At 41.7% G+C, this 15,106-nt stretch overlaps 1 protein-coding gene and 1 non-coding gene across 2 annotated transcripts in view; one reads left to right on the top strand and one right to left on the bottom strand.

The window, feature by feature from the left end:
• CCDC162P (coiled-coil domain containing 162) overlaps positions 1 to 15,106 on the bottom strand; it is a 185,821-nt gene that overhangs the window by 111,154 nt on the left and 59,561 nt on the right. Inside the window, exons 17-19 of the mRNA XM_027775129.1 lie at positions 4,604 to 4,804; positions 3,720 to 3,841; positions 570 to 798 (exon numbers count right to left, since the gene is read on the bottom strand). Of these exons, the coding sequence (XP_027630930.1) occupies positions 570 to 798; positions 3,720 to 3,841; positions 4,604 to 4,804 (552 nt within the window). The remainder of the gene's footprint in view (positions 1 to 569; positions 799 to 3,719; positions 3,842 to 4,603; positions 4,805 to 15,106) is intronic.
• On the top strand, positions 9,053 to 9,159 carry LOC114009376 (U6 spliceosomal RNA). Its single transcript, XR_003550802.1, has one exon. It is a non-coding gene; the product is annotated as a U6 spliceosomal RNA (small nuclear RNA).

Raw genomic sequence — 15,106 nt, 5'->3', positions numbered from 1 at the left:
TTGGAGAGATTTTCACTGTAGGGCACGTGTGCTCGCCAGACAGACAGAGAGATAGAGACAGAAAGCAAGAAATCACCCTCCAGGGGAGATGGTCACGCTGCAATCCCTTCTCCTCCATTCTCCTCTCGGGTTCTTGGGCATGCACGCACACGCGCCCAGCGTGAGTTTTAAGCCACCGGGTCCAGGACACGAACCACGGTCGACTACGTGGGAGTCCAGCGACATAGTCATTACGCTAACTGCTGGTTCCCAGAACGGTCTTGATGAAAGAAAAATATATGATTTTTAATTAAAAGTATATAATGTCTAAATATAAATAAACCAGAAAACATCTTTTAATACCTAAGTATATTCCCTCTTTTAATGCTAATTATAGAAACATCCTTATAAACTAGAATTTTGACACACACACAAAAAAATCACACAAAAAATGTTGGCAAGGCCCTGACTGTGATCTGTCTTTGGCCAAACAGAGGGGAATAGAGCCAAATGGAAAAATAAAGCTAAATAGAAACATCTGGAAGGAAACATCTCTTTGCCAAGGACTAGTCTCTTCAGAAAAAACCTACATCTTTCTGGAGCTGCGCACTGTACCAGGCCTCGGGCTTTGTTGGGGTGAGCCACAGGTCCAGGGCCAACTGTAGGACCTTTCGCTCCAGCAAGGCAAGGCCACTAGCTGTTGCAGGTCTGCAGGCATGGCGGGCTTCTCGAAGGAGGTGCTCAAGGGCTTTGGGGATGAGTGCTGCCTGTCCGAGGGAAGGGTGGAACTCCAGCAGATAAATGTTCTTCAAAGCTGGACTTGAAGAAGAGGACAAATGAATGACAATGTTATTCAGGGAAGAACCTTACCTGTTTCCAAAGATATTTGACTTTTATTTCTTTAAGGACCAAAACAGCTCCTACAGGGCCAAGTTGAGACAACTAGAACCGCAGAGGTAGCTGAGGGAAACTACGAGTTAGAGAACACACTCTATTGTTCACATTGAACTACCGACGATTTAGGTGTATATTCGAAAAGCCCAATACGAATGTAATTATACATTATAGTCTGGATACAACAAGACTTGATATTTCAGTGATCAGTGTTTAATCAAATAGCTGAACATGACTAAGTAGGGTTAGACCCATAGCCTAGTGGTTAAGGGAATTAGATTCCACATAACCAGCCTAGGTTCTAATCCTGGCCCCTGTGCCTTGAAAAACACTTTGGGCCTCTGTGTGCGTATACCCCAAATCCTGACAGGCTGGAGGAGAAGGCGTTGTGAAGAGACCCTGTGCCATGGTAGGGGGAGTGGTGCTTTCTCTCTCTCTGGTGAGTGTGTGTGCCCTCTGGAAATGAAAAGAAAGTGACTAAATGAAAAGACAATCATATCCATGATTATTAGTTTTTATTTTTCATCTGTACCTCTGTCCCCTTTGTCCAAAAATGTTAGTAGACAAAGAATTTTTAAATTATATACACAACTATACACAATAGAATGCTCTGTAAATTATTCCTTTGGCCATAAAAGGTACAGTACGAGTCAATTGTCCTTCTATACCTACGTAGAACTGAAGAACGTATTTCCCTTTAAATCTATGCAAATGGGGTTCTTCTTAGTCTTGAATCGTTAAAAACACAGCCCAAAGTCTGGAAAGGAATCTCATCAAGCAAATGATACTTGCTTTTGAGACTACTCTAACAGGTTTCAGTATCCATACAGCCCCGGCCCATTCTGCCAAAAACCACTTCCTGCACTCACAGTGATTCCTGCCATCACGACTCCACACACAGCTGCCGTCTCAGGCCCATTACCGTGAAGAAATCAGTCCTGGGAAAACTAGAGAGAAAATTCAGAGTTTTGTGTCTGGAGCTTACAGGGCTCTCTCTCTCTTTTTAATAAGAAGAGTATTTTTTTATAGTTATTTAATTTAATTTTATTTTAATTTGACCAGAGAGGCACAGAAAGAGAGAGAGTGAGAGAGATGGAAAGTGAGAAAGCAAGCCACCAGGTCCAGGACTCAAACTGATCAGCCATGTGAGATTCCAGTGCCCTTAGTCACCACACCACCACCTCTCCTTTTTTCTAAAATTATTTTATTTATTTAATTTTATTTGTTATAACTATTTTTAAAATTTGATCATAAAGAGACAGACAGAGAGAAAGGGAAAGCGAAAAAGCAAGTCACCAGGTCTGGGACTCAAACTATAGTCAGCCAAGTGGGAGTCCAGCACCTTAACCACCATGCCACTTGGGCTCTTTCTTAAGAAACAGGGATAGACTCTTGGCTGTCAGCTCCCCGGCACCCTGCCTATCCCCATGATGAGAACATAACCCATGACAGCATCTCTGGGGTAAAGTCTCCCTTGCCGCTGGCTTGCACACCTATCAGGGGCAAGGGCCATGCCTGTGTTGTTCACATCTGTGTCCCTAGCTCCTACAGAACTGCCTGGAACATGTATGTGCTCAATACATATTTGTTGGATGTTGAGAGAAGCTAGCCAACATTACTGCCTACGTGGAAGCCACAGACAGATTGTGATCTTGAGTGACACTAATCAGCCTGAGGGTTGTCACCTGCTTCTTGGTTCCCGCTAACTGTGAAGGTGGGAAGGAAATGGGTCAGGGGTCATGCTACGTGTCAAGGGGGAGGGGCTTAAAGTAATCTTCTCTCTGAGTGGTCTCAGGAAATTCAACACTGCCCCTTAAAAGAGTGGTGTCATCAGGCAAGTCTGCAGAAATCTCTAGTGACAGTGGCTAGGTTTTGGCCATAGGGCTCATATGCTTGCTGGAGAGAGACAGTAGAGAGAAAGTGAGAAATCACTCCCCAGGGGAAATGGCTGTGCTGCAATCCCTCCCCCTCCATTCTCCTCCTGGGATTTTGGGTACACACACAAGCGCCCAGTGTGATTTTTCAAGTTACTGGGTCCAGGACTTGAACTGTGGTCGACCATGTGTGAGTCTAGCACATTAACCACTATGCCACCTCCTGGTCCTCCAAAATTTCCTTTCTGGGAAAATCTGAAGCACACCCAAGTTTCACATATGTGGACTGGTAAGACATTTCTGATTAAATCTTCTGAGAACATTTCAAGAGCCTTTTTTGTTTTTGTACTCCTCAAGGAATGACTTTTTTTTTTTTTTTTAAACAGGGGATCATAATCCCTTCTCCTCCATTCTCTTAGAATGGAAGACATGTAAATATGTTCAGTGTGAGTTTCTTTTTTCTTTTCTTTTTTTTTAGAGAGATTTTTGTTATAGGACACATGGACACATGTGTTTGTCAGAGAGACAGAGAGGGACAGAAAGTGAGAAATCACTCCCCAGGAGGGATAGCCACGCTGCAACCCCTTCTCCTCCATTCTCTTCTTGGGTTTTTGGACACACAAGCACATGCACCCGATGTGTTTCAAGCTGCTGGGTCCAGGACTTGAACCACAGTAAACTACAGGAGAGTCCAGTGACATAATCATTACCTCATGTGCTGGTCCCAAGGAATGACTATTCTGCGCCCAGTCATATAAGTTTAAATTCTAACCTGCTATTTTTTTCTTATTTATAAAATAAATAGATTTTCAATATACAAGGGAATCCCTCTTCTGTGTCTTTTATACCAACTTCTCTCACCTCCCCAAATACCTAAAAGTTGCTTTATAGAGCAGTAGTTAGATTTAACACTATACCCTTGACTAATCTAGAAAAGTAAATATAAAATGCCTAAAGTCAATACCAACTTACCAGCTATTGTTGATGGAAATAAGTTGTTTGCAAATGACATTAAGGGGAAGCCCGAATTTATTCCTAACGTCTAGATGATCATCTCGCCAAAGCCTCTGGACATACTCCCGCTGCTGCTCTATCTAAAAATGTAGCATAAACACTAAAATTAGAGAAGATAAACTTTGCCATGGATGTGACTTATGAGCCTCGACAGGGGAAGGCTCACATCCCTTTGTGTCTTCATCATTTGACCAGTGTTCACCCAGACATTGTTTTGAAGAATCATTTGGGATGAGACATGCTGGGCTCTCAGTCTGAGCTCAGGGTCAGCCAAGGAAAGCAAAAGCCATCAGCTTCAGACAAATTTAAGGGGAAAAAGAGACAAATTTGAGGGGAAAAGAAGGCTCTGTAAGTCACTACATGGGCAAAATTCCAATCAGGTAGCAGCAATCCTTTGTCTCCTACTTGCTTCGTGTCATAAGGTTTGTATGATGTGATTGTGTCTTTTGGTGTCCCGAAAAGTAATCACAGCTTTTAGAATAAACACTACTTTGTACATGAATGTCTTGAAAAGATGTATCACCAGTTCTTCTATTACTGATAAACTCTACAATCTAATAAAAACTGAGGTCATCAGTTCCTTGTGGACAATTACTGTAATTAGGGTCAGAAACCCCGATAAGAACATAGTTATGCTTGGAATTCAACAAGGCAAATAAGCTTACAAATGAACACGCTGTACCTGCCCTAGAAAACCCATGCTCTGGACCTCCTCTGAAAGGAAAACACTATTCCCATTTCTTGTCCCTGTCTTCCATTGTCTTCTCACATGCGGTATTTCACCTTTTCCTTTATTTTGTTTGTTTTTCACATGCTACCTTTGAAAACCCGGCTCTACTCACATGCTGGTTGAGGATGCCTCGCACCAGCTGCAGGTGAATTCTCAAGCAGGTGCATTCATCTTGGTAGGCCTTAATGAAGTAAGGGTGGTCTAGATCAAACCTCGGGGTCCGGTGCATGATATCAGTCATCACTTGCCCTAAGGCAAACCTCTCCTCAGGGTCCAGGGTGTGCTGGTAGGCTTCAAAGTAACTATCAAGAAGCTGGGGGGAGAAAAGATTGATAGTAACAGCAGAAGCAGGCCTATGGCCCATCAGAGACTGGAGGTCAGACCTCATGCTTTGGATCCCCATGGGCGTCAGCAGGACACACACAATTCTGAACCTCTGAGGAGAGGCCCTGGTGCAGGGGGCTTAGGACTCAAATTGTGGTCAACCACATGGGAGTCCAGCCCCTTAACCACTGTACTACCTGCTGGACCTCATCTAATGTACTAAAATATTTTTAAGTGCTCGGTTACAAGTTTTACATTTGAGGTCAGATAATTAAAGATTAATTGACATCTCTTTTGTATTTTCTTATTTTTGGAGTCGGTTTTTTCTTTTCTTCCACATCTCACACATTGATCATCTGTGAGATGCACTATATGCCCAAGCGCCTGGTCTATATTGCTTGGTGGATAAGTCAGTGTCCCTGGGAGCCTCTGAACATTCATCCCTACCAGTCTCATAACTGAATCCTTTCTCCCACTGCAGAGCCAACCCAACACATGCTTCTGCCAAGTTTTTCTCAAGATGTCTTTCTTCAAATAGTCTTCTCCGACAACGTCCCCCTCCTAAGGTTTCTCTCTTACCCTGGAAGGCCTAGTGGGTGACAGTATTTAACGGTCAGTGAGTGAGGAGTGAATTGCTGAGCTTGTGATTTCCAACCTGACAGCCAAGGATAGTTTGCAATGCATTAGAAAAAGCCTGGTATTATTTCCTAGGGTGATGGTCTTCTCGGTTGCTCAAGGCCAGGAAGTTTGGTCTCTTAACAAACTAAGGAATTTCCTAAAAGGACATAAAGAGCTCCCCGCCTCCAGGGCTCAGCTGGAGGTATGGTGGTGAAGGCGCTGGACTCCCACGGTTGACTGTGGTTTGAGTCTCCGGCCTGGTGGCTTACTTCCTCATTTTCCCTCAGTCTCTCTCTCATCAGATTAAAAATAATAAAGGACCAGCAGATAGTATAATGGTTACATTGCTGGACTCCCACGTGGCTGACTATGATTTGAGTCCCAGACTTGGAGATGTGAAAATCACGCCAGCTGCATATGTGTACGTGCCCAAAATCCTGAGAAGAGACTGGAGAAGAATTTGCAGTGTAGTCATCCCCCTGGGGTGTGATTTCTCGCTTTCTATTTCTCTGTCTCTTTCTGTATCTCTTGTGAGTGCATGTGCCCTAGTAAAAAAAAGAAAAAAAAAAGAAAAGAAAAAAAAAGAAAAACAAAACAAAAACCAAAAAACTCTCTTCAGGAAAAAAAAAAGGAAATAATTAATTAATTAAATAAATTTAATGAATAATTCAAGAAAGAAAGAGAAAGCCCCTCTCATATGAAAAGTCCATGGCTAAGAAAGCAAAGCCAGGAAGGACCGGGAAAGTGCAGGTATGACTTGAACATGGTGGCAGCACACAGAAGGCAAAGAAGAGTGACAGAACCAAGTGTCAGAAAAAGAAAGGAAATGAGGATGTGGACAGACCAAAGGAATACCAGTGTTTTGGAACCCGAAACACTACTGCAGCAGACTGCATTGATCAGGGCCTGCAACAGGCAGGGTACCAATGCCAATGCCATCAGAATGAGCAGTTTTTAACCTATGTTGTGCCAAATGTCCTTAAACAGCCAAATGATGCCTAGAAACCCTTTTTAGAATAATATCTTTGGGGTCAGCAGGTGGTGTGGTGGTTAAAATATTGGACTCCCACATGGTTTGAGTGCCGGACCTGGCTGCTGGCTTTCTCGCTTTCTCTCTCTCTTGGGTGAGCACACGTGCCCTTTAGCAAATTAAAAAATCATCATCATCATCATTATAAATAAAATTAAATAAATAATTCTTTTTAAAGAGCTTTTGTTTTTGTTTTTGTTTTTGCTGTAGGGCGCATGTGCTTGCCAGAAAGACAGAAAGAGACAAAGAAACAGAAAGTGAGAAATCACCCCCAGAGGCAATGGCCACGCCACAATCCCTTCTCCTCCATTCTCCTCCAGGATCTTGAGCACACACGCACATGCATCTGGTGTGAGTTTAAGCCACCAGGTCCAGGACTTGAACTGTGGTTGACTAAATGGGAGTCCAGCAACATAACCATTACGCCAACTGCTGGTCCCTAAATAAATCATTCTTAAAAAAAAAAAAAAAAAAAAAGAATAATGTCTTCACACCTCTAAAACAAATGATGTATGATTCTAAAGGAAATGGATTATATTGAAATTAGTTGTCAACATATAAACAAACTAAACTTTACAGTAACACATACACTTCATTGTTAATACAGTCAGTGCCGAGGACTAGCATAGAGCCTACCGACTCCTGAAAATTCTGAAGGAGCTCTATGTACCAGTGTTATTTAGAGCCATCTGCAATAATTTCAGTTTGATATAAAATATTTTAAATTGGCAGTTGGTAATAAAGTCCCAGATTCTCCAAATACTATCATTTTTTGTTCCCTATATTCATTTATGAAGAAAATGCTAGATTTCATTTAAAGTTAATAAAACTAAAGGTCCCTTTTTTTTTTCTCCTTCAGAATTCACAGATACATTGACGTCTGCCCTCAGATCCTGTGGGAGTCTGTAGACCTGTGGTTGAAGATCCCTGCTCTAGAGGGTATAGTGGGCAACTTGAACCTGGTACGAAACCTCGCCTTAACCAGTGCAGCTACAGTGGAACTAGAGGACGTAGCCCTTCCCTTTGAAGGGAATGTCATATAATTATGGTGGAAAAGACTCTTTTTCTTTCTGGATGTTGGTTCTGTAACTCTTCTCCCTCTCTGGGTTGAAGGTCAGGTGAGATCTGAGGTTCTTTCATTAGCCTTTAGGACAAACTCAGGAATGTTTAGATGTTGCCAATCACGGCTCCCAAGGTTCCCCAAAGAAGGGGATATGCATATGCCATCCCCAAATATGCCACTTTGGCATATAAATTTTATTTATTTATTTCAAAAGAGGGGTGAGAACCTTGACAGGGTCTTGCCACACCATGATCTTCACCACCTCCAAGCAAACTAAGATCATACGCAGGTATACCTGCTATGTTCAGGTCAACCCAAGATCTGAACTTGGGCCTCCCATATTGCTCCATTATTGCACAGTAGTGCCCTACCACTTGCACCACTATGGCTGGGTCTAAGGGTTATTTTGAGCTGAAAACAATTGAAAATAGCTGGTGTGAGAAAGCTCTATGCCCTCTCCCATTCTGTCTAAAGCAGAGCAGAAATCTCCCTTTCTAAAGGTAGCATAAACTTTCATATGTGACGATGTCTCCATCTGCCATATCAAGAAGGGAAGAATGACTCTCAATTGTGGAACATGAGTCTTATCAATGGAGAAGGCACAAATCTGAGTACGCATAACGAAATTTGCCAAGTAATCCTTATCTTCCATCAGTGTCTCCATACACCCACCTTCCCACAGTTGACCCCTCCTACAAGGCCACTCTTCTCTCCTTCATCTAGGTCTCTCTCCACCATTTACTGCTTTTGTCCAGCAGCTGGGTCTAACAGCTTCTTTGGGTCTTTGCTTCTTTCCTATGAAGACCTTCATATGTATACATAATAAATGCTTTCTCCTGTTAATCTGTATTTTGCCAATTTAATTTTCAGATCCAGGCACTGAGTCTATGAGGGTATAAGAGAAAGTTTCTCATTCTCTACACAAGAGAGTTGAACACTTGAGATAAATAGCACACAAATACTGCTTAATAAATAGAGAATCTCAGTATAGCCATGTGGTGTGCACAGCTAAAACACTGTGTTCTGTAGGCCAGGGCCACATGGGAGGCCTGGATTTCATTCCTGGTCTGACCTAAAGACTGGTCATGGTGATATGTTGCTAAAAGCCCAGGGACTTCGGGAGGCTCGGGCAGGAGAATCATGAGCTAAAGGCTGACCTAAGCAAAATAGCAAGACTCGATCTTAAAAAAAAAAAAAAAAAAAAAAAGATTTGACTCTATCTTAAAAAAAGTAACTCAAGGAGGGACCAGCAGTTAGCGTAATGGCTGGACTCCCATGTAGTCAACCATGGTTTGAGTCCCTGCCCCAGTGGCTTTTAAACTCACGCTGGGCACGTGTGTGTGCGTGCCCAAGATCCCAAGAGGAGAATGGAGGAGAAGGGATTGCGGTGTGGCCATCCCCTCTGGGGGGTGATTTCTCGCTTTCTATCTCTCTGTCTCTCTCTGCCTGTCTGTTGAGCACACACGCCCTATAGCAAAAACCTCTCCAAAAAAAGAAAAAGAAAGAAAAAAATAAATAAATAACTTGTGCTCGCTTCGGCAGCACATATACTAAAATTGGAACGATACAGAGAAGATTAGCATGGCCCCTGCGCAAGGATGGCATGCAAATCCATGAAGCGTTCCATATTTTTTTACTGTTGGTCAGATTTTTTCATAGAAAGAAGTTGGTACAGACAGCAATCAGGTTGGTTTAAACAGAGCTGATTTTGTTTTAAACAAAATGAATAAAAAATGTATTTATTTAAAACAATAAAGGCATGAGAAACAATAAATAAATAAATAAATAAATAACTCAAGGAGACAGAGAGCCTGAGAATCTCTCTTTAGTATCCTGTTTCATGGGATGCCCTTTGGGAAACATTGATCTAAGGAACCTTGGATCAATCTTAATATGGAAACGAAAATGCCAAAGGAAGCTAAAATCTCAGGCCAGAGAAGGTGCTCCGCAGGCTAGAAAGTCACACTTCATGAGTGTGAATTGAAAAAACGGGGAGATCCCCTGTTTTGTTTTGTTTTGTTTGTTTGTTTTTGTTTTTGTTTTTGGTGTGTCTAGTGGGTTGGTGATGGATATGTTTATCTTGATTGTGGTGCTGGTTTCAGGGAGGCAGACATGTCAAAACTTCTCAACTGAGCCTTGGGGAAAATGAAGCAAGCAGGGTGATTGAAATGACCTTTTCCATCCTCTGAGCTCTACTCCAGAATAGCTTTCAATGATTGAATAGGAGAGAACACAGAGTGAAGGAGAGAGGACTATGGGGCAAGAAGGGTGTCACTCAGTAGCCCCAGGAGGGGGTTAAGAAAGAAGCAATTACTTCCCTGGTTCACGCTGGACTAACTTGAACCTTTTTGGCTAGGCTAGGGCAATCCAGGAGCTGGTTTATAGTATTTATACTTTCTTGACCTGTTTTTATACAAAGAGCTCAATTGTTTGGTGAATTGGCACGGGGAGCTGGTGGGGAGAGTTCTTGCTGGTGAATCCAATCTGGTGGTGGCAGATTGCAGAGGCGCATGTGAAACTGCTGTGCTTGGCATTGTGGCTAGGCTTGTCAGATTCAGTAAATAAAATGATTTTCAGAAAAATAACAAACATGAGTGTGTCCTAAATATTGCACTATTTTATCCAGTAACCTAAGCATTTCAGAAGGAATATTTAGCTCTCTTTTTAAATTGATAAGGTTTGTATTATTTTTCCTTTTTTTTTTTTTTTTTTTTTTTAGCTTTGGGCTCAACCTCAAGAAACTCTCAGACAGACCTTTACATAATTTTAGTATGAATTCTTTCCTAACTGGGGGTGGGACCATGATCTTTTTGACTCATATATTCTATTTATTATCTGTTTGCTAACTGGCCTTTTTCCATTTAAACTCTGAGCTGGTATTTGTCTAAGAAGTCATCCCACCCTGTCAAATGTCACCTGTGTGTGTCAAGGGCCAGCTCTCAAGCAAAATAATAATGTGGTACATCCTGATAGTAGGCCTCTAACATTGGAAAAAATAGAAAAACAGATCAAATTAATAACCTCTAACTTTACAGTGTTTATATTATTTTCATCTCCAACTTTTTTTTTTAATTCCTGGCATTTAAAAACTTTTTAAAAATGTATCTTTGGTCAAATGAAAGTATAAAACAGAAAATCAATGGTAGATACAATTTAAAACAATAATTTTTAATATTTATTTTCCTTTTTAAAGGACTAATATATGAGTACCTTTTAAAAATCTTTCTCCAGAGGGCACACGCAGTTGCCAGAGAAATACACAGGGAGAAGAGAAAACACCCTCTCACCCCATAGGGCATGGTCACGCCGCAATCCCTTCGCCTCCATCTTCCCTCCTTTCGGGATTTCGGGCAGGCATGCACATGCTCCCTAAATGTTTCTCAAGCCACAATGTCCAGGACTTAAACCACACTTTGACTATGTGAGATCCAGCTGCCTTAACCACCAGGCCAAGGAACTGGACTGAAATTTTTTTAGTCCTGGGTACACTAATACAAATGAGTCCTCTGATGGCCATGCAGAGAATTAGCTTATGATACGGCATCACTTAGTAGTGATAGCTCGCTTTTCTAAGAGTCCTTTAATTCACCTAAATTCACGCCAGTTTTAATTTTATGAGCCTGTATACACAATATGGTTATTTTAAGGGTTTAAAGGAACTCTATATGTTCAAGCAATTCTTAATTGTAATGATACCAATATTTTTCTTTTTCTTTTTCTTTTTTATTTTTTTTTTGAGAGGTTTTTTGCTATAGGGCGCGTGCGCTCGCCAGACAGACAGAGAGAGACAGAGAGACAGAAAGCGAGAAATCACCCCCCAGGGGGGATGACCACGCCACAATTCCTTCTCCTCCATTCTCCTCTCGGCGGGATCTTGGGCACGCATGCACACACGCCCGGCGTGAGTTTAAGCCACCGGGTCCAGGACTCGAACCACGGTCGACTACGTGGGAATCCAGCGACATAGCCATTATGCTAACTGCTGGTTCCCAGATACCAATATATTTAACACTCAGAAACAGATGAGGAAATTTGGCAGTAAAATCAGTACTGGGGGAATCAATTGTACTTCATTAGAAATATGGTTTATCCAAAGAGCCCATTCTCTTTATTCAAAATTTCTAACTTAGAAGGCTGTATTTTACAGTTTGGGCACAGATAACTTAGTTTCTCTTGGGAATTTATTCTCAGGGTAGAAAAGAGGGAGATATTTTCAGCAGTTGTTCTAAGTTAAATATTACATTGTCAGGAAAGTCAGGACATAATTTTCTATGCAAATATGTTGCATGACTTTTATGACAATCCAGTAGTTTGATTAACCATTGGAGTGGGTAGTCCTGGTAGCTCAGCACAGAATGAATTACAGGCAAAAGTGGGGAGAAATTAGTGTTTTGTCCTCTCTGCCCTCTGTTCTGTTGTTATTGAGTTCTGTCCTACCTAACTTAGTTAATCGTTAATTTAAATAAAATCATTGGTGGCCTAAAGGGATTGATAGGAAAGGAGGGAGACAGTGAGTTCAGAAGGGGGATTGTTTAGGATTCATACCTAATCAACACACTGTTCAGTTTAAGAATTCTATAAGCACTGGGTTGTCAGAAAAGTCATGATGTGACAACCCGATAGCTACATTTAATGGAGCCTTCTCAATTTCCACACTGTGAGCCTAAATCTCCCATTTCCTCGGATGATCAAAGTAAGGTTCTAACTGGCAGATGGAGATAGGAAACAAACACTGTCAAGATCAGTTAGCTTTCAGAAGAGGAGCATTTCTTCAGCACCCAAGGCTTGTACTCTTTGTAAATGCCAGTTGTTGTTATTGTTGTTGTTTTAATTGGCAGGTGGCATGGTTGTTTGAGGCAATGGACTCTCATGTGGCCAAAGGCGGTTCAAATCCCAGACCTGGGGGTTTGAAAATCTCGCTGGGTATGTGTGCGTACATGACCAAAATCCCAGAAGAATGGAGAAGAGGGGACTGCAGTATATATATATGTACTTATCCTATATCACCATGAGTAAGAGACCAGAAAATAGATGAAATGGTGAACTATTTTAATAGGAAAATAATTCAAAGAAAATATTTCCACTCCACCATCTCCTGACCACATTCTATCACACTGTAATCTGGCTTCCATCCCCACAACGCTCTTCTGGAAGAGTCTATAAAGTTGCCATTGGCCGCCTGAGTGCTGACCCACTGACTTGGTTTTTGAGAGTAATCTTTCTGGATGTCTCATTGCCCTCTGCACTGGTAACCACTCTCTCTTAATTAAAACTCTTTTTATGTGCCACAGGTTTTCAAATGTTCCCTTCATAAGCTAAACAATGTCATCGAATGTATATAAAAAATAAATTAATTAAAAATAAATAAATAAAAATTTTAAAAAAGAAGAATGAATAGAGGCTAAGTTCAGAGACCAGAACCAGCAAATGAAAAGTGGAAAAAAAAAAAAAAAACACAAAAAATCCCCTCTTTTTACCATTGGTTCTCGCAATATTACTTCTTTCTCATTTTTCTCTAGTCTAGTTGGCTACTTCTTCTGTTCATCCCCTGGCTTTTTACATAGGTGTTACTCAGGACACCTCTAGTGTTTCCCAGTTGTTTCAATCATTACTGTGTTCCGGCTTCATACGTACTCAGCTCATACTCACCTGCTCCTGAGCTTTACATCGAGAGCTGCCTCCAAGGCAGCTGCATGTGGATAGGCAAACCCCCTTAAATGCCATGAGTCAATATTATCTTCCCCTCTAAAGACTCCTCGCTCTCCCTGAATTCTGTTTCAGGCCTCCTTCCTGACCCTATGAAAGTCATTAAAATTTCACCATTACTCTTTCACTCAATATCCGGGTCCAATCTTTAAATCCTACCATCTCTCCTTCTGTAAAATGTTCTCCAGTCTGCTCCCCTGTTTCTCCTTCTCACTGCCAACCTCCAAAGTTAATTAAGTCCCCTCTTAACTCTTCAGGTCAATGTGACAAGAATTGTACTTCTTTTCTCCAAGAGCTCTCTATTCCGAATTAATTCTCTACCTCACACCCAGGATTGCTCAAAACAAAGCTATGATCATATTTCTCACCTACAGGAACTCACTCCTGGCACTTCCCTGCTTGTAAGATCACCCCTGAAATAATGTGCTTAGCAGGCCCTTTCCAGATTGCACCATAAGCACACATTCGGCTCGTTACCGGTCGTGCCTTTACACTTTGCCAAAGCAGTCTTCTTACCCGTCTCCAAACTGGCCATTCCCATTTCACGCCCTCTGACAGCGAAATGCAGTCTCCTCTGCTACGGAATGTTTTTGCTCTGCCCAACAACATCCCAGTCATCTCTACTAGCAAGATTTCAGTTGAATGCCAAGGTGAGGGGTGCCTACCAGTCAAAGATCTACATAAGCTGTGACTTCCCCAAAGTGTGATACTAATAACCTGCTGTTGACTAGAAGCTGTACCAGTAACATAAGCCATTAATTAATGTATGTTGTATGTTTTATATACTATATTCTTACAAAAAAAGTGTGCTAGAAAAAATGTTATTAAGAAAAATCATAAGAAAAACAAGATACATTTTCAGTAATTATTGAAAAACTGTGTGTATAAGTGGACCTGCACAGATCAACCTCATGGTGGTTAAGGTGCTTGGCTCCCATATGGCAGTTCAAGTACTGGATCAGGTGGCTTAAAAAAATCACTCAGGGTGCGTGTGCATGCATGCTCAAACTCCCGAGAGGAGAATAGAGGAGACGGGCCTGTGGTGTGCGGGGGGGGGGGGGGGGATGATTTTACACTTTCCCTCTTGCTCTCTCCAGCAAGTGCACAAACCTAAAAAAATAAATATGTAGCATTTTGTCGGGAAAGTCATGGTGCATTTTTGCATAGAAAAACAGAAAAAATACATCATAACTTCAACAACAACCCAATAAATCAATAAAATCTGCTCCTCTGGGAAGACTGCTTAGCCTTTTCTCCACCCCAACCAACTCCCCTCCCTCCAATACACACACACCCACAGGACAAATCTCTCCCTGCACTGGTCTCCCCACGGCTCTTCAATATGCCTTAATTGTAAGATGCTAAGTACCTGGTGTCTGATGAATAAGCTCCTAACAACTGGTGATTCTCAGAAGTCCTCGCTAAGGACGCAAGTAGAGAGCAGCCCACCCCCAGTGTTTCGTTTACTGCTGGGATAGGAGCCATTAACGACGTGGTGATGATTTAGTAACTCGCCGTTTCATTGCTTTAAACTCACCCCCGTCACTCCTTGCTCTCAGCAGTCCCTGCCCAGCTGCTTCGCTGCCCGAAGTGGAACACATTTCTAAAGGCCGTGGCCAGGCCAGTCAGTTTCTCTGCGTTTAGCCAAATGAAGCTTGTGCTTGCAACTGGACGATGGGCCGGAATGAACTCATCATCCATTATCATTAAAAACGCACAGGTTAGAAGAAAGGCCTAAATTATACAACCCTTTAACAAATTATACCTGCCAGAAAAAGTAGTAGCCTTCACATTTTATTTTTTTTTAAAGAATCATTTTTTTTATAACTTTAATTTTACTGATAGTTATTTTTTCATTTGACCAGAGAGAGAGA

This window comes from Tupaia chinensis, unplaced genomic scaffold (genome assembly GCF_000334495.1).
Source record: "Tupaia chinensis unplaced genomic scaffold, TupChi_1.0 Scaffold000527_1, whole genome shotgun sequence".
NCBI classification, from domain to species: Eukaryota; Metazoa; Chordata; class Mammalia; order Scandentia; family Tupaiidae; genus Tupaia; species Tupaia belangeri.
This window is presented reverse-complemented; position numbering and strand designations above follow the sequence as displayed.